The sequence below is a fragment of the Strongylocentrotus purpuratus genome, unplaced genomic scaffold (assembly GCF_000002235.5).
Source record: "Strongylocentrotus purpuratus isolate Spur 01 unplaced genomic scaffold, Spur_5.0 spur5_scaffold_2, whole genome shotgun sequence".
In the NCBI taxonomy this organism is placed as follows: Eukaryota; Metazoa; Echinodermata; class Echinoidea; order Camarodonta; family Strongylocentrotidae; genus Strongylocentrotus; species Strongylocentrotus purpuratus.
Window position 1 is genome coordinate 29,766,224 of NW_022145605.1, and position 18,474 is coordinate 29,784,697.

At 37.9% G+C, this 18,474-nt stretch overlaps 1 protein-coding gene across 2 annotated transcripts; it reads right to left on the minus strand.

Moving 5' to 3' along the window:
- Positions 1 to 25: 25 nt before the first annotated feature.
- On the minus strand, positions 26 to 18,113 carry LOC763517 (solute carrier family 43 member 3). Of its 2 annotated transcripts, XM_030992182.1 has the most exons (12): positions 17,792 to 18,113; positions 17,426 to 17,568; positions 12,428 to 12,631; positions 11,627 to 11,816; positions 9,139 to 9,262; positions 8,402 to 8,494; positions 6,789 to 7,101; positions 6,067 to 6,387; positions 5,251 to 5,370; positions 3,708 to 3,897; positions 3,140 to 3,263; positions 26 to 1,410 (listed from the first exon to the last, which is right to left on the minus strand). In XM_030992182.1, exons 3-12 carry the CDS (start codon positions 12,606 to 12,608, stop codon positions 1,312 to 1,314), a joined length of 1,755 nt encoding a protein of 584 aa, XP_030848042.1. In that variant the 5' UTR covers positions 12,609 to 12,631; positions 17,426 to 17,568; positions 17,792 to 18,113; the 3' UTR covers positions 26 to 1,311. The 2 variants fall into 2 exon arrangements, with proteins under 2 accessions (XP_030848042.1, XP_030848041.1); XM_030992181.1 differs by lacking the exon at positions 17,426 to 17,568.
- Between the last annotated feature and the right edge of the window lie 361 nt (positions 18,114 to 18,474).

Consider the following 18,474-nt stretch of genomic DNA (forward strand, 5'->3'; position numbering starts at 1 on the left):
GTCCGCTTTCTTTGTCAGTCATGTTCATAGTGATTGTTGGCTATTTCAATAGTAAGTGGTTTTCAACGCGTTTTCGCTATTTTTTTTAATTTGGCAAGCCTAAACTACACTTCATTTTCCAAATCACAAATAAAAAGCAATACAACAAAATAGAAAAGTACATCTATAAATACAAAATATATAGTGAATGGCTGGAGAGCCCACTCAGCTTTGTGACTTTGACTTTGTGAGAGTGACTTTTGTGACATTTTACTCGAAATAGAGCTTCATAGCCGGTACTAAAAAAAGGGCTTCATCTTTTCAAATCTCTATATTAGCCACGATAAAAAGGCACATAAGTATCATTATATAGAACTCATGATATAAAAATAAGATAAATATGAACCTGGCTAGATAAACATACATGTAGGAGTGTGGCCATTTTGGTTGAAAGGTTACGGTGAGTCACCATAATAGCCATGAATCGGGGGGTATTACCACGGACCTAGGTCCATGATATTACCCATCGGAACCGAGTTGATCTAATTATTTAAGAGGTTCTGTAGATAATCATATTTATATCGAAGACAGTTCCGGTTTTACGCCACTTGCTCCTGTGACTATTTCTCAGCGGTAATTCCTACACTGACCGAGTTCAACCTTTGACCCAACACTAAACCCAACCATGGCCTCTAACCTAAACTTAACCTGAAACCTAACTGTAACCCCAAGCCTACCCCTATACCTTTGACTTGATAAAGACCGGATCAATTGTCGCCGGAACAAATGTCGGATCACCCGACTGTTACCGAACCTGTGCAGGGCTCTTTAAAAAGGCGCTTTTTATGTTACGTCTATATAGCTGTAAGGGCGGTCGAACAAACTTTTCTCCATATATACTGTAGCCATGGTAACAATAATATCAATTAAAGCGTTCTCAAACCGACCCCGACCTTTCAGCGGTCTTTTGCTTCAAATGTTGGACCGTACAGACACACTGATGAACGAGACGTACCACGTCATCCGAACATGATTTCTACAGGGAATAAAATAAGGTATCTAAACTGTTCTCCGAGTTAATTGACTCCTTGAAAGCCTTTGCAATCATGTTTAATGATATTTGTTCAGGCGATGCAGAACTTAAAGAAAACTCTTAAAACATGCCCTGATACGTCTGTGAGTAGCATAAGGTGGTGAAATGCAACGTGGTAGAGTCCTGTATCTTATCCAATGTTTTTTGCCCAGCTGCCACACTCTTTAAAAAGGCCCTGTTATGTGTAAGAGTTATAAACGAATGTGAAGCTTTTCTCGTGTTCTATAGAGTTCTGTGTCTTATCCATGATTCGTTGCCATCTTGTTTTTGACGTGGTAGATGATGTAAGCAGGATAGGAGAAGGTCAGGAGGTTGGCCACTATAAATCCGATCAAAACCTGCAAATAGGAATCAATCGTACTTAGATATATTAGTTATCATGGTAAGTGGCGTACGCAGGATTTTTTTCAAAGGGGGGAGGGGGTTAACATTTTGAAATCGGCCAACAATTTCGCAACGACTCAGCCAGCCGCTGGGGGGGGGGGGGGGAGGGGCTGGGGTAAGAGGACATTTTTTTTTTTTTGGGTCCCGAAATTTTAAAAATTTGACCGTTCGACATTCCATTTCGTGGGGGGGGGGGTAAGGTTATCTTTTTTAGGTCATCCATTAGGTTTTTTGTAATTGTTGTTATTAAAAAAATATTTTTAAAAAAAATAAATAAAAAACTCAAAGGGGGGGGGGGGGGGTTTCCCGAAAAACATACACATACAAAAACTCAAGGGGGGTTAACCCCCCCCCCCCCCTTGCGTACGGGCCTGATCATGGTTATCCAGGAGCCTGTCGATATGATAAATGTATATTGACGTATATGTTCAGATACAAACGTCGGAAAACCGAGTACAGGCAAATTTGTTGAAAACAGCGAATAACGCTCAGTGAATATAGCGACCTCAAACAAGGCAGATTGAACGAAAGGAAAAATATTCAATTATGACCGAAATGCCTTTAAGCCGAATCAACAATAAACAAAATCTTTCACAATCAACCTACTGTCAACACAGATTTTCTTTTTTTTGTTTTTTCTTTTTCTATTTTCTTTTTTAATAAATAAAAAGTTTGGTTCAAGTATCTAAAGAATACATAAAAGATTGGTCATGTAAATATCCTTCCAAATAACATACATATTAAATGAATATATCCTGAGCATTATTTTTTTCCAAACGTGTATTAATAAACAGTAGGTTGAATTCGGGATATTTTCATCTTGTCACACTGCCACGCAATGAACAACGAGGGCACTATATTCATTATGGGTTGTTTTCGAGTAATTGCCTGTATTCTATTTCCGAAGTATATCCGCCGACTACATCCTGCACTACACGATTTTCCAAGTTTAACCCGAAGATTCAAAACGAAGAAATAGGACATAAATGTTAGGAAAATAATTGATGGTAATTTAGAAGGTATAACGGTAGCTAGTTATTGATAAGTTATTAATCTTAATTATATTAAAAGGGCTGGCCTGGTCGGACTGGATTCAGAATAAGTACGACTCGGCTACCACACTTTTTGTATCTGGATAAATGTGTGAGACTATCATCAATTCATCATAACATCGCTAAGTATAACGATGCATCCAGGACGTACGTTTTCAAGAGTAATACACATCAAGAAAATTATTCCTCTGTCACACCATCAAACTGACTGATACTTGACAAAATCCTGGCCAATTTTGGATGCCTGTCGGCTGTATTTTAGTCTGTTCTTGGTGATGCCGGCAATATACCTCAGTTGATAATTTGATGATTTTCGTTTTGTTTTTGTCCGGTCTATTGTCGGTCTGGTGTCCTTCTTGACCAACTCCAAACCGACCAACGGCCAACAAACTCTTGGCCATTCGCGGTAATGCCAAATTTTGTTCGGACCGCTGTCGGTCTGTTGTCTTTCTTGGCCGACTCGAAACCGACCAACAACCAACACACTCATGGCCATTCGCGGGAATGCAAATTTTTGTTCGGACCGTTGGCGGTCTATAGCATCGGTCGCGTCGACATTAAAGTGGTACAAACGAGGGTGTGATGTCTAGGTATAGGTACGTGATTGGTCTTTGTCAGAGTATATACTCACATATGCAGGATCACCAAAGAGCACATTTTGGATGAGGATGAAGAGCGGATACTGAAGAAAGCCACAGACACCGATCAATAAGTAGGTCATACCATAAACGATACCATAATATCTCATCGGAAACCTGCAATCGACATGAAAAACATGATATAAGAATTTCATACTTTAAAAAATGTGTATCATAGTGTTCGTTACCAATCTGAAAGCGAATAATTATGAAGAGTTTAATTTCATACAAATCGTCTCAGCCCTTTCAATACTTTCTGTGATAGCAAGCGATTGCAATATATTGGACGCCCTCCAATAAAACATCTATCTAGCAGGAAAATAAAATTATGACAGTGAACTTTTGATTATTTTGATCATCAATTGATTTTTAACTTCAAAATTCTGACTTCAAAATAAAATAATTAAATTGAAACATTAACATCCTATGTAATTCTTTTTTATAGAGGCAAATTTTCTTATGATTCCAAGCATTTTTTCATTTTAAAAATCGAGAAATAGATTACAACGATACCGTACGAATTATATCTTAAATGGAATGACATTTTACTGAGATACGCACGTGAGTGGAATAACCCCTGCCGACACACTGTACAACATTGACCTGCACAATGTCAAGAGTGCAAAGGTCAAATACTGGAGAGGGAGGATCGGAACCAGCATGCACGCCGTGTAGGCTAGTGACATCAGAGTAGTGCAAGTCACTGCCAACCAGCTGTTTCGTAGGTCGGTGTATGGCCCATACTCAGGTTCTAGAACCAGATGAAAAAGAGTATAGATACAACAATTTGTAAGGATGGCGAGAACTAGTGAGGGAATATTGATGATAGTAATAAATCGTGTCAATTATTAATGGATAATAGCCTATTGTAGCTCACATACAAAACAAAATGACGAGCCCGACACGATTGGTTAAATTGAGGTCACATGGCAAAGGATCAATGCTTATTCTTTCACTTTATAAACAAAAAACTATTACATGCTAGTATAGAAGTTGTTTATTTTGATATTTGTGTATATATTTATTTATTTATTTTGTTTATTTAATTTTCTAAAATAATTGCTTGCTCATGAATTAAGTTTAACAGCTGCCGAGGCGTCACATTTGTACATGAATATATACATGCTATTAGCTAATAGAGAAGGTTTTACAAAAATGAAATGAAAATGAAAAGATTTTGTAAATTAGCTCCTCCGAAACATCATTATTTCGTTCCTTAATTTTCTTCATGTATTTCAGAAATGTGTACTTTTTTTGTTTTGTTAACCCTTTCTACTTTTCATCATCATTCCCGTTCCACTGTACTGATAAGGGATATTTTTCGAACAGGACTTGTGTTATATCTCCATCTACTTTCTTTTCAAATGCAAGCATGGTATAAAACAGTTAAATATTGTCTTATTCATTAGCTTTAAAAACATTTAAAAAAGTAATAATTGGGTAGCTACATCAGTATTAATACTGCTCTGGTCGTGCGATTACTTTTACCCCAGGGGGCGCTTCACAAAGATCCTAAGTTGAACTTATCTCTAATTTGGACTTAACCATTATGGAAAGCCGCTAGCATCTTTGGAAATATTTTGTAAAAGACATAAAATGTTGTTTCAAATCAATGATATTTTCTATTATCAAGGAGATTTCATGTGCTTAATGAGGAATTTATGAAAAGTCTAAAATACTTGCATTTTTGCTTTTGAATATAAATCATTTCAAGGCTACAAATGGCTCTCCATAATGTTAAAATCCAACTTAAGGTTAAGTTCGACTTAAGGATCTTTGTAAACTACCCCAGCAGTGACCAGATACCCATAATTCCTGGGTGTGGAGTGGCAAACATGGAATTTTTGGGCTGGGATTCAAACCCTCAACCCTTGGATTGAAGGTCAGGCGAATGAACCACTTAACCACGACATTAGGGACTTTTAGATTCGCACGAAGACAATAGGTCTATGCTACGATTGACGTCCTGTTAATGCACTGCCGTGAATGGACGTCACACGTGTCAGTCCACTCAAATCTAAAAGTCCCTATTTCCGCAGGACAACGACTTGCATTAATTGTCTCCAACAAAATATAAACTGAATTAGTTGAGAAGAGAGTTTACCTGAGACTGTTTCTGACGAACACAAGGTGAGTTTTCTTCGGTCTAAAAGCAGACCGCCAAGTGGGCCTCCAATCATACTCACGAAGCTCATGAGAGCTAGAACATTGGTGTAATGACTCACTGAAGAAGAATCAGGAAAAAGATGGTTTTCATCGATTTATAAATTTCCATATTCATAATTGAATGACCATTTTACCTCGATAAACTTAATTCCTCTTCTGGATGTAGGATATGTTAAGGCATAGCCCATTGGCCGTCCGATATAGACAGTTTAAAAATACTTGAACCATTAGAGCAGTTTTAGAAATAAAATGAAATTGATGCAGAATAAATTACAGTATGATTGCATATTTTTTCGATGCTTTTATCTTCAGTGTAATTGTCATCATCATCATCACTGCCACGATTTATTGCAATCATCATAATTACCATCTCCACATTCGTCACTATAGCGACACCACCATCATCATCATTATCATCATCAATGATATCATCATTAATCCCACCAACACCCTCCGCCTACTCCTCGTCTTCATCAAATAATAATTATCAACATCGTGATGATCATTAGCGATGTAGCATAACCAGATTCGGTCACTGTCGGTCTTGAAATAAAATAATGAACGCTATCAAAAGTTCACCTCTCCTTCTCTGTCTAAACATCTTATGACTTAGTGATTATGATAATAGCCATCATCATCATCATTATCATCATCATCAACATCGTCATCATTATTATTATCGACAACACCATCTTTATTGTCTTCATTGTATAAGACCATGTTGTAAACATGGACAAATCGTAGATTAACCTACCTTCGTCGAGATCGCCATCGGCAAGCCACGTCAGCCACGGGTTCATGATCCCCAACACGAAGAGGAGCTGGAGTTGGATGACGATGGCCCAAAACGACATGAAGAAAAACATCGGACTCTTCAAACACGAGAAGAATGTCGGGTATAACTCGTCCCTCCTCTGCTCAGCACTGTGCTCGTGGACGCTCTCGCGGCGTTTAGCCAGGGTCTTCTCATTGATACTCTCCAGGGGGTTTCCCAAGGTGCTTTCCTTGGTCCACTTTTGTTTGGATGTATCCTTGCTGCTGCCTTCCGCCAAAGACAACGACACCCTCTTTTTTACTGTGAATAACAGGAATTGTCTTTTATGTTAGTTACATTATTCATTTACCGCTTTGAAAACCTGGAGTTGGAAGATCATTAATGTTTTGTATCAAACACCAGACCCATCTTCAAAACAAGGCGTTATTTAAATTTAAGTCATTAGAAAATGAGGTAAAAGTAATATCAATGTAAAAGCCGATGCTAATGATGTCATGTAGATTAATATCGAGCATAACATCCCTCGATATACATAGTAAGTCTACGTGTTAACATGAGATGACGTGACCTAATTAAGACTGTTGAATAAAAAGCACGGAACCTCTCTTCTTCATCAATTTTCTGTATAATTATACTGTATATATCAATATCAATGTAACTTTATATTTGTCTGTATTCAATTCAATTGTTCATTACCATACCTTTGTACACCTCCTCGTCTTCGAACCCGAGATTATCGCAGTCGAATGTCTGCGTGCCTACGTCGCACGATTTATAGTTCGACTGTAAATTTCCTTCACTTAACCTCAGGACCATCTCTTTCTCGTTGTTTCTCGTTGTTTCTCGTTCGACATCGGGATCTGGAGAGCATGCGCATTGAAGGCTGTAGTCGTCGGGGAGGGGCCATGGAATATGATAACGGGGAAGAAGGCATATGTTGACACCGAAGAAGATTGTGGAACATGCGAGCACCAGGGAGGAAACTTCTAACGATATTCCGTTTTCATACGCGAGCTAAAATAATAATAATAATGATGATAATAAAATCGATCATAATAATGATAATAATGAAAATAAAAATTGTAATAATAAAACCAATGTTAATAGTGAAGAAGAAAAAAAAGATACCACTTTCTTATAATGATAGCACTTTACCATTAACTAACCAAAACACTTACAGTATTGTCATTACCCCGGTCACTTGATTCTATTACTATTCTGCACATTATCCACTCCCTTGGGAGTATTCCAGCTAGGCACCTTCATACAGACGCACAGATCCTAATCAAATTACAATGACATACGAATCCTACCGGGTATCCAATAAACACCTAATAAAAATAATAATAAAAACGTTACTTATAAAGCGCTTACCACCAAAGTCTCTAAGCGCTATAACACACAAAATAGACTGATAAACAATTACATATTAAACAAAACTAACAAAGTTCAAATAAACCTACAAATTACAATACATGGAATACACATCAAAGTGAACAGAGTTAAATAATCATCAAACGCAATTTTTAATATATGTGTCTTAAGACTAGTTTTAAATAGGTAAACAGTTTGACAGTTTTTTTACATTTAAAGGTAGTCTGTTCCAAAGTTCAGCAGAAGCTTTGCAAAAAGAGCGATTACCATAAGAAAGAGTTGACACAGAAGTAGATACGAGGTTTAATTGTGAAGATGACCGACCTGGATGGAGAGGAGCAATGTAGATAAATGCCTTGCTCAATGACATCATTGCCGTGCCGGGGCTCGAACCCATAATCTTTGCATTTCCAGTCAATAGAATAAGTCACTCGACTGCGACACCTCTAATATAAGCAACGTATTGTTCCGAGAGGGTTCAACGACAGATGCTCCAACGACAAATGCTCCGTGTTCAATTTTTTTAAACTAAACGTATTTCCCATCTTCATTCCGGGACAAAGACTTTACCTAAACCAACCCTTCGGACTAAACCTAACTTAAAACTCAATAGCGACCTTACCCTATACTTAAGAAGAAATAAAGCCTAGCTGGAACAATGTTATTGTGGCCAGTATAAACGTCGGATCGCAACCAAAAGACGTCAATGCAGGAGTGGCTTAAGATTGGGGTAATTAAGTTATACCCTTCGAAATTACCAATGATGAGAGCAACCAGTGACAAGAATGGCCTGCCATAGTTAAGTCCAACTTAAAGTCGATCTTAGTCTTTGTGAAACACTCCCCAGAGTCGGTATGGAGTCTGTTTTGAGGTGGGACTGATGTATAAGTCCCCCTTTTTTAAAGGATGGTCGTAAACGGTGGTATGAAAAATACCTTACCTTTATTAGAAGGAAGATTAGCGTTGAAGTATCATAGCAGCCGTTCATCACCCCAATGACGGTTGACTTTTGAGTTGGAAACAGATTGGCAATCTGCAGAGAGAGATACAATTATATAATGCGGTTATGTACAAAATCTACTTAATGTTTTCATATCTAAAGGCTAGTTCGGATATTACGCGGTGAACCGATGCAAAAAAGAAACTGCCACGGTTTATTTAAGTACGAGTTTAATGGCAACTTCGCAAATGGCAATTGTTAGGTATACATGTTTTACATGTAGTGTTGGATCCATGGGTGAAGTAAAGAAACAAAAAGTCTATGCAGTTGAAGCGGAACAATGGTCGCAGGGGCAAGTGTCGTAATCAAACCGTTAACGACATTCAACGTGACCGAAATCCCCCCCCCCCCTGGCAAAACCCTATTTGCCATGCACACACTAAATTGTATTTTATATTTTTCTGCTCATAAAGTCTCCACGACGCGTCACTTCGCTGCGTCAATTATTGCCTGCGCTTATCAAGCTTGTAAAGACAACAAGAGCATGCGCCATTAAGCATGTTAATGGACACCGATGGTCGTATTGTTTTTTCTATATTCATTTGGTGTACGATGTCAGGCATACAGGGCTTGTCAAAGTCCGCGCTAATCGCCGACGCAGGGCTACGTCAGGCATTAATCGACTCAGTCCTACGTCATGCCTTAATTGACACCCGTCGTATGCGGGTGTTACTCACCTCGAAGCTTGCGAGGATAATGATGAGTCCTGCTGCCCCCAGTAAGATTGATGCAGGGTAGAGTAGACTTGGTATATCAGGCGAACTCAGAGCTAAACACACGTAACCACATATCATCATCACACTGTTAAAAAAGGGGAAAATTGCCAAAGATAAATCAGACAATATTCGTATATTTTAAAGGCAATAAAACAACTGAATGACCTCATGATGTGAGCAAATGTTATTATTTCCTATTTCCTCCTGTTTTAACTTCTTCCATTTCTTCACCTCCTTTTCTTCTTCTGCTCTTAATAATCCACTTCTTCTTCTTCCCCTCCATGTTCTCATTCTTGTTCTCTTCCTTCTTTTTATTTTTATTTTTCCTTTTCATCTTTCAATCTATAAGTCAATCACTCAATCAATGAAAACCACAACTAAGTTAAAACATGAAGAAAAAAACATTTTCATAACTGAAAACGCCAACCTGTAATGGCAGCCAGAACAAATAACAAATCTTGTCAATTCTTCTTTTCTCTTAAAAGCAGAAGAGATATCTTGAGCAAAATCTTTCCAATATGTTTTCAAAAAAAGTTTTGCGGTCAAAATTCTTACCAATATGGATGATTAAATCGCTTTCCTCTTGTCATTATTTGTTATTATGAATATATGAATTACCGTTATCGGTAAGGAGGTACCAGGCAGTCTAACAATTTTAATTAAGTGTGATTTAAAGACCAGAATCGTATGCATTGAGGAAAACATGCATGATAAGGTTTTGAAATAGTAAAAAGCAAATTACGTCTGTACATACTATACAAACAGATTTCTTTTTTATTTTACTTGTTTGGAAGACTCATGCATCATGACAATACGGGAAACAAAGTAAACCTACAACGCTGCGGAAAATGAATGACGTGCTTGGTTTGAAAATAAAAAATAATAAAAACATACTTTTGAATTCGATTCTCATGAGATTCTCATCCTACATAGTGCGTTGCCAATGTCTATAGGGGCAGATGCGCGGTTCTTCTTTTAATAAAGAGGGGGCACAACATTCATTAGGATTTTTCAGGTTCTTTTTAGTGAGCAGAATTTTCTCTGACAAGTAAATTACAAAATTATATTTCGGTGTAATGGAGGTATATCAGTTTGGTTTCAACAGGGGGGAACGGATCGGTTGTGCGCCCCCCCCATTCCACTATAGGGTGTGTGTGTGGGGGGGGCGTATGTTTCGATTCAAGCACTGATCGACTATAATAATAATAATAATACACAATATTTATTAGGCGCTTAATACGGGTGTCTCTTTATAGCGCACCATAGTCATTTCTACTGTAATTGCTGTACATGACAATGAAATTGTTTCCGAAATAAAGAAGTTGACGCCCTTAATCCTTATTGCGTGCAAAACGGTACTGACAATGAACAATAAATGTCATAGTCAAACGATGAGCTATATATCTTCAATTTCCTCTGTTTACTATCTTGTGCTAGAGTTATGAGACTTTTATCCCCCATTGTAGTTTCGCCATGGTTTTTCTGTTTAAAGTGTACGTGCAAAGGCATGAATATCCATGCCAAGTATAACATCATTAAAATATTCAGAAAAGCAACACAATTTAAGAAAAAAAAAGAACGTTGATTTGTACCATTTGCAGGGAGATGATTCGTCCCACTAACTTCACAGGTCCGGGGAATACATAAAACAAGGATAGAACATGCAATGTAAAAAGACTTGCGTGTTTCCACGCCATGTTGCCGGAAAAACGTTTGACTGTCTTAACTCTTGAAATTAAGATACACGTGAACTGTAAAGACAAGTATATGTATAATAAAGCAAACTTATATGTATGGAAATAACTGATTAAGTCAACTAAACATGCCAATTGTTTCGGTCCTTTCAGCTTTCATGAAAAATCACATCCGGACCGTCAAGGAAAAAGTTTGATAACCCCCAAGTATAAATTATCAAAGGGGGTATCTGTGTAAAAAGTTCGGGGAAAGGTAAAACATATCACCCTTGCCTTTCATAAACCAAAAGGCCCTCAGTTTTGGAATGGCTTGCCAGATGTACTAAAAGAAATATCAACTGTTCTTGCATTCAGGAAAATATATAACTCTTATCTCAATATGATTGAGTAGTTTTATTTGATCTAATTGCCATTTATGTGATTTATGTATATAGTTATGATGTGTTTTATGTCATCATGCTATGTTTTATTATCATTTTGTTTGATTGTTTTTTGTTTTGTTTTGTTTTTTGTTAATAATGTATTTCTCTTGAAGGGTGGTAATATAGGGGGAACAGCCTTGGCAGGCCAATGGCCTTTGTTGATCAATCCCATCCACCACCCTTCATCCTTCTTTCATAGTACCATGTAAATGAATGTTTTTATATTTATATTGTTTAATTTATACTGATTTGTTTGGTTATCTTCTGATGTGTTTTTAAAGAGTTGTGAAATTTAAAAATAAAAAAAAAATTGATTTGAAAACAAGCAAATACCTGAAAACGATTCTTGAGTTTCTGACACCAGTGATGAGGAGGAGATATCCAGCTGGTAGCAAGCTGAGGGGGAGGATGACCGTGGCTACCGTGTATACCAAGACCAGTGCAGCATCCTGCTCCTCGCACAATACTTCACCCGACGTCGTCGTCGTCGAGATGGACATCGTCCCCGAAGTATTGTAAACAGCTGAAGGATCAAAGGACTTAACTGTTAATGTTTGATTGTTGAGTTCTGGTAAAGTTTCATTTATGGACAATAAAGCATAAGCAATAACTTTGATCAATAAGTGAGCTTTCTCACTCTCAGGGGACGGCGTAAAAACGATAGGATTTTGATATCAATCAAGGTGTAGCGAGTGGTATTCATAATAATGATGTTTATTCATATCATTGTATACAAAAGCGCAGTAAAACTATTATAACGTGATATCATACCACTAGTAATACAATAAGAATGTTCAGCTCATGTATGAAATAAGGGAATTAGACAAAGACTGCTAAAAAGCATGCGTATGTTTGGCAGTGGGCAACCAAGGTACCGACGGTTTTAAGTCCTCTCCGAGGGGATTGGTAACGGCGAATAATGCCTTACCAATTAAAAGGGCACTAGCGCAGTTGGTTTCGAATCCGGGACCTCCAGGTTATCGGAGACCACTGATCTACCACTGAGCCAACGCACCTCTCCCAGTTCCCTTTAATATTATGATTCATGGTATACCAAGCTCTACGTGAGGAAAGAATACGTCATATAAAAAAAAATTGTTTGAAATAATCGAAAGAGAAACAAACAATCATTACCCTCGGTAGTAGCGTTCTTCCTGCTTGCACCTGTTGGGGTCGGGTCATCGGGGCACTTGTCGCTATAGTAACCAATGTCCTTGAGGACGAAGACGAGTGAGGGCCAGCCAAAGATGACGCCGGCATGGATGAGGTTTTCTAAGGCCCCGAAGACGACCACGACGATGCTCAGGGCTGCCATGGTCAATCACAGTGATGACAGTCCTAATGGTTCCATAAGCAATTGAAAAGATTGATTGTGAGTGTCTTATTTATTGGCAACAAAACCCAACCAATACCGTATTGAAAAAACCACCGCCACAGTGATCACAGTCACGTGCTTATATGCCTGGCAAGGCGGTGATTCCGTGGTCAGGGCTCATGGGAGATCGACAACCCCCCCCCCCCCCCCCCTCTCCCAATATATTATGAGAAAAGGGCAGATGAAACGGGGAATAGCACAGAATGAGTCAAAGCTACAACATATATACTGTTCATTATGTTTAAGCCTGAAGTGCTCTTGAATTCAAAGTTTTACCATTTAAAAAAACTACTTTTAGCTCGATCACTACGCCCCTCTTCTTAGATACCTCACTTTAACTTGTGTAGGTATGTAAACCGTAGCTATACACTGACAGGAAGTCAGCTTTGTATTTAAAGAGCGATATTTATAGAGAGCTTTATATATGTACTTTTAAATGCAGGGTCGGTGGTTCTAAGGGCACAGCTAGGGGAGAAGGAGGGACCTCTTCATTGGCCCCAAATTTAGGAATGGTCACCAAAAAGACCCCAAAAAAAAAATGATTTAATGCTGCCTTACTCTCATTAAAAATATTTTAAAAGGTAATCGTGTGATTCACATATTGTCATAAAATGAAATGTTTCACACGAGAACTGCAATTTGTGTTATTTGTCAATGTTTTTGATATACACACTACTTCTTAGGCGCGAACGCAGGATTTTTTCAAAGGGGGGGGGGGGGGGTTATCATGTTTAAATCGGGTCGAAAATTTCGCAACGACTCGGCCAGCCGCTGAATAAGCGCGGGGGGGGGGGGTAAAAGGACACTTTTTGGGGGGGGGGGGGGGTCTCGAAATTTGAAAAATTGACATTTTGCTCCGTTGGGGGAGGGGTAAGGTCAACTTTTTTAGGTCAGCCAAAGTACCAAAAGTACCAAAGGGGGGGTTCAACCCCAAAACCGCCCCCCCCCCCTGCGTACGCGCCTGCTACTTCCTATACAGTAGGCTTACTTCCTATTGGACAAGTTTACATTTATTCATGGGTGAGATGGGGTAAATGGGCGTAACCGGGAGGGGTCGTTCGTTCGAGGGCACTGGGGGTTAAACAGTTGGATTGATAACACTTGCCAATGATTTAAACAGTCACACTATTCCCCGGTGATTCAACTATTACAGGCTTGACGGGATGACAATATATTTTGGGATCCAAATTCCCAGATTAAAAAAGCCCCAAATTCTGTCGTTTCTAGTTGTTGTCCTTGATTTAAAAAAAAAAATCCTTTTGCAATTTCAAGTTGTACGCAACTTTTAAAAATTGTTAACTAACAATCGATTATCTTCTTCTTCTCCTCCCTTCCTTTCTTTCTTTCTTTCTTTCTTTCTTTTTCCTTATCGTCTTCTTCTTCTTCTTCTACTTAAATATTATTATTATTATTATTATTATTACTTATATTTTTCCCTATTATTATTATCATCAACATCATCATCATCATCAGTATCATTATAATTATTATAACTACTATTAATATCATATGACTATTTGTATTATTACTGTCCGACTTGTTTTTCCTTGGACGACCTTACAGGCTTTTAACCCCTCCCTTGGGGCCTTGACTTGACCCCACAAAGGAAGTTTGGATCCACCACTGTTTTAAGCTTCTGTCTATTGATATTGCTCAGAAAAGTCAGAAACATAATCTTTAACAATGAAATAACATGAAGGCTTTGGTTTGGGTTTCTCCGTATTGAAGAGAATCTAATCGCCACACTTGCGTGAGAAATGTGTGTATCAATTAACGGTCAATGTGGGACTCTATTACCACCGTACCTTGGACTTTAAATAAAGGAGATGAACTTTGAAATAAATATAAGCCTACTGGCTGAGGATTTGATTTGCATTCTTCTTGAACCTTGACCTTCGTCCTACATCACAAGGTTAATTCTCAAGAAATACAAATATTCTATGGTTGTTCGCAGGTGTACAGGAATTGGCTGCGTGCAGGGTTAATCATCAAATTAATGTGGCTAGCTGAGAAGATCCGTTCATCCACGCTTTGAAAACGTATTGCGACATGCAACTGAAAGTGGACCAGTAACATTATTGACGGTTGATTAAAAAGAAACTGCGTAATTTGTGTTTGAAATGTTATTAATTATATTCGTTCTACCTTACCAACCCTCTAACAGTGCAAAAAATCCTGAAAATGTTTTCAAACCACAAAGATATTTATAATTTTCTTTGAAGGCGTCACTGTGCGACACCCTCTAACAGTAAATTCCCCCGACCAATTTTTGAACTTTCCAACCGTTTTTCCATGAAAAATAAGACATAAACCAAGCTTTAAAAAATGTGTCAACACTTAAATGTTTGAAATGGTAAATAGAGTCAATTATTGCTTTGTGACGATTAACATTCACCTACAATTTAATTAAATTATGATAATATCGTTGGGAGGAATCAAAAATCGATTAGATCAGTTTTTTGTCTGTTTTCACGGCAAACTTTCAGATTATCTTTAATTGTACATCTAGCATTGAAGTAATTTCCTTAGCACCATTTTCTCTCATCTGAACAATGTTACCGGGTCCATTTAAAATGACGTTATGGAGAGTGAATGAATGAGTCAGATTTGCATTTCTTGAAAATAAAACAATGACAAGTTTTAATGGTTTAAATTTATTTACATGGCCCGATTAAATCGCTTCCGAACCGAATATGAAGGGAAACACCTGGATATAAAAACACATTAGCCATTTGCCGTGAAAAGATGACAACAACTAAATAACGGTATAAATGTTTGGCGGGCTTTTTATTGTGTTGGTGTTTTTAAAGTACCCACCACAAGTACCTGTACAGATTAGGTTATTAAAGCGACTGTGGTCATTTGTTGTTGGACGTGAAACGAGAAAAGCACTAACCGAGCTGTTTCTAGACGATAAAATGTTCAAAGGGCCAGTGGCAAAAAAGAGAATTGTTGGAGGTGTCAGTGTCGTAATTTCATCAAATTTAATGAACACGTCTTTGTTAAGTCCCTCCTTACGAATGACTTCATTCGGCTGTTAATGTATTTCAATAATTAGAGTAAATTTACATATTAACATGACGTATAGGTCGGTCAGACATTATGGCCCGAATTCACAAAGCAAGGTTTGAGCTCAAACCTCCTTTTGTTTCGCCAAACCTCCTTTTGTTCTTTACAAACCAGGTTTGTAAAAAATGCGTAAAACGCGTCATATGACGTACGAAAACCAAGGTTTGTCGACAAACCTCCTTTGTGAATTCGGGCCTATGGCTTTTGTACTACCTACTAACAAATTTATATATTAGTAGCGGAGTATATTTATGCAAATGTGATTTGGTCTAGCGGTACGTTACTCGCTCAGCTTTCGGATCGTGACGTTAAGGGTCGGGTCCTAGAAGAAATTGGTTACATGCTATTGATACACCCTATAAAAGCACAAAATACACCCAAAATAATATGGGATTTATTTGCATACTTATATCCTACTATTGCGAACAATTATGGCTACATCGAGGTTTTCCAGCAATCCTTGTAAAGGAAAGTCCCAAACAGGCTAGGACAATGATCAAGTAGATTCACTGCTGCTCAAAATCTCTAAAACTACAAAATGTAACAAAGCATTTTTAAGATTTGTAACAAAATAAATGTGTTGAGCAAACAGAACCATTATGTTCGAATAAAGAAATCCAACCGACGTATGTTTGATAACTAATTTGTATATTTGCATATGTATGCATAATTTGAATGATACATTTCTTATAAGGGAGATAAACCAACCAAGGCCTACATCTAACCAACACGACGTAAGAATGAAGAAATACGACAGAACATGACATAAACTACTGGATAAACCTACAAGGTTGTTCTTTAAGATAGAAAGTGAAGGGAAAAAAACAGTAACAGATGTTTAATACTGCACTGTTCTTTGGAGGTTTAAGGATCAAGTTCAGTCAGCATAGTTCATAAATCACCAGTGCTCTTCAGGATGTCTTATATCTTCCACACGGCTATTAAAGTCGCCCGTCCGGCTTGGCCTGTTGGATCCGACTACTACGAAAACCATGGTTCCATCAGAGACAATTAAAGCATCACATCATGGAGTTCTTTTAATTATAATTGTGATTAAATTATGATAAAACATCGATAATTCTCGGTTTCTTTTTTTTCGGGACGCACTGTATATCAGCAAAGAACTCTGCAAAGAATGCTTTGAATTATCTATGCCGATGATTCATTAGACGTGTACTATATTACTGTACTGTGTGCAGCATTAGGGGTCAATGACCTAATTAAGCACTTCGGATCAATTAGCAAGGGGCAACTCCTCCAAAAGTCAACTGGATAAATTGTTTGTTGCTACAAGAAAGGGCAATGAGAATCATTTGTCATACAAACAGATTAGCCCATTCTGATCAATTTTTTCTATTGCAATATTATTGTAAAAATATATGATTTATAAATCTTCGTCTTGAGTTGCATTATGTATCAACTGGATCTGGACGAGTTGCCTCATGCAATATTTTTTTAAAGTTTTTTATGAGAGATTCCACAATTACCCAACGAGACAATCTTTAGATTACCATATCACAATTATGTATATTTCTCGTTTGTTAATATTTTAATTGAAATGAATTTATCAAACGAAAGGTTTTGTAAATTTTATTTGCTGTTATTGGGGAAATAAATGAAATGTACAATAGTGAAAATGATTATTACGGCTAACGAGATATTGTGATAACCGGTGACTGATAACATACCGAGGTAGTTGATTGCTGGACAGATGACAAATGTCTGCTGCTGTGACGGGATCGAGAAGGAGGGCACTCAGTTGCCGTCGGCGGCTGAAGTTTGCAGTACAGTCCTGGTAGTGAGCAGAAGCTGATGGTAGGTGCTTATAGAGCTAGAGATCAAAGCCAAGTATAGTTCCAGCCATCAGTCGTGGTTACAATTATAATTGGACACTTTGGCCAGACGGACAGCGAGATGGACACAGACACGGGTCATCCCGACAGATATCCGTACGTTTATTAGCCGCGAGGGAGAACCGTGCCCGTCACGATGTAAATTCCTACAATTATTTTGTTTTTGTTTTGCAAGAGATAAACATAAAAACATATCCTTACCTGAACTAAGATCCGCACACGCTCAAAACTGGGTCTGTGACTTTCCTAAACAAGCGTTGTCATTCTCACTGATATGTTTTGACCTTCACAGTCTAGTTGATGACATATATTCAGAGTATTGCAAAGCTCTCTCGAGAAGCAATTAAACCTTATCATCGCCCGACATTGCCCTATAAGAACGATAACCGGAATAAAGCCAACAAACTGACCTTTTTTAACAATAGAAGGTGATTCGAGGTGTCACACCTACGATCAAGTTTACATTCCATTTTTTTTATGAGCGCATTTTTTATGCTGGCATGTATATTTTATTTTCTCTCTCTCTCTCTCTCTCTCTCTCTCTCTCTCTCTCTCTCTCTCTCTCTTCTACCGAATGCCTCTAGTCTGTATATATGTGATGATCATAAAATCATCACAAAAATTTGTTCTATATGTATTAAATTTCTCTTTCTTTCTTTTCTTCACGGAAGGACAGACGAGCCCAAAGGGGCATTCCTCCCGTGCTGAGGTTGATGTAGATTAATATTTATCTAAATAAATGGCTGTCAATTATTAAAAAGATATTTATTGACATATTCACTCTAGGGAGGGTTTATACCTGGCTCGGGTTTAGAACTGACACCTATCTAAAGCGTTTGAATACATGAGAGAGAGAGAGAGAAGCAGAAGTCCCAATTCCAGTG

Coding starts and splice junctions, on each gene's coding strand:
- LOC763517 (XM_030992181.1), bottom strand. CDS start 12,608: ATGGCAGCCCTGAGCATCGTCGTGGTCGTCTTCGGGGCCTTAGAAAAC. Junction 6,388..6,788: donor AGACGAGGAGGTGTACAAAG/GTATGGTAATGA, acceptor TGTTATTCACAG/TAAAAAAGAGGGTGTCGTTG. Junction 1,411..3,139: donor TCTTTGGTGATCCTGCATAT/GTGAGTATATAC, acceptor TCCTATTTGCAG/GTTTTGATCGGATTTATAGT.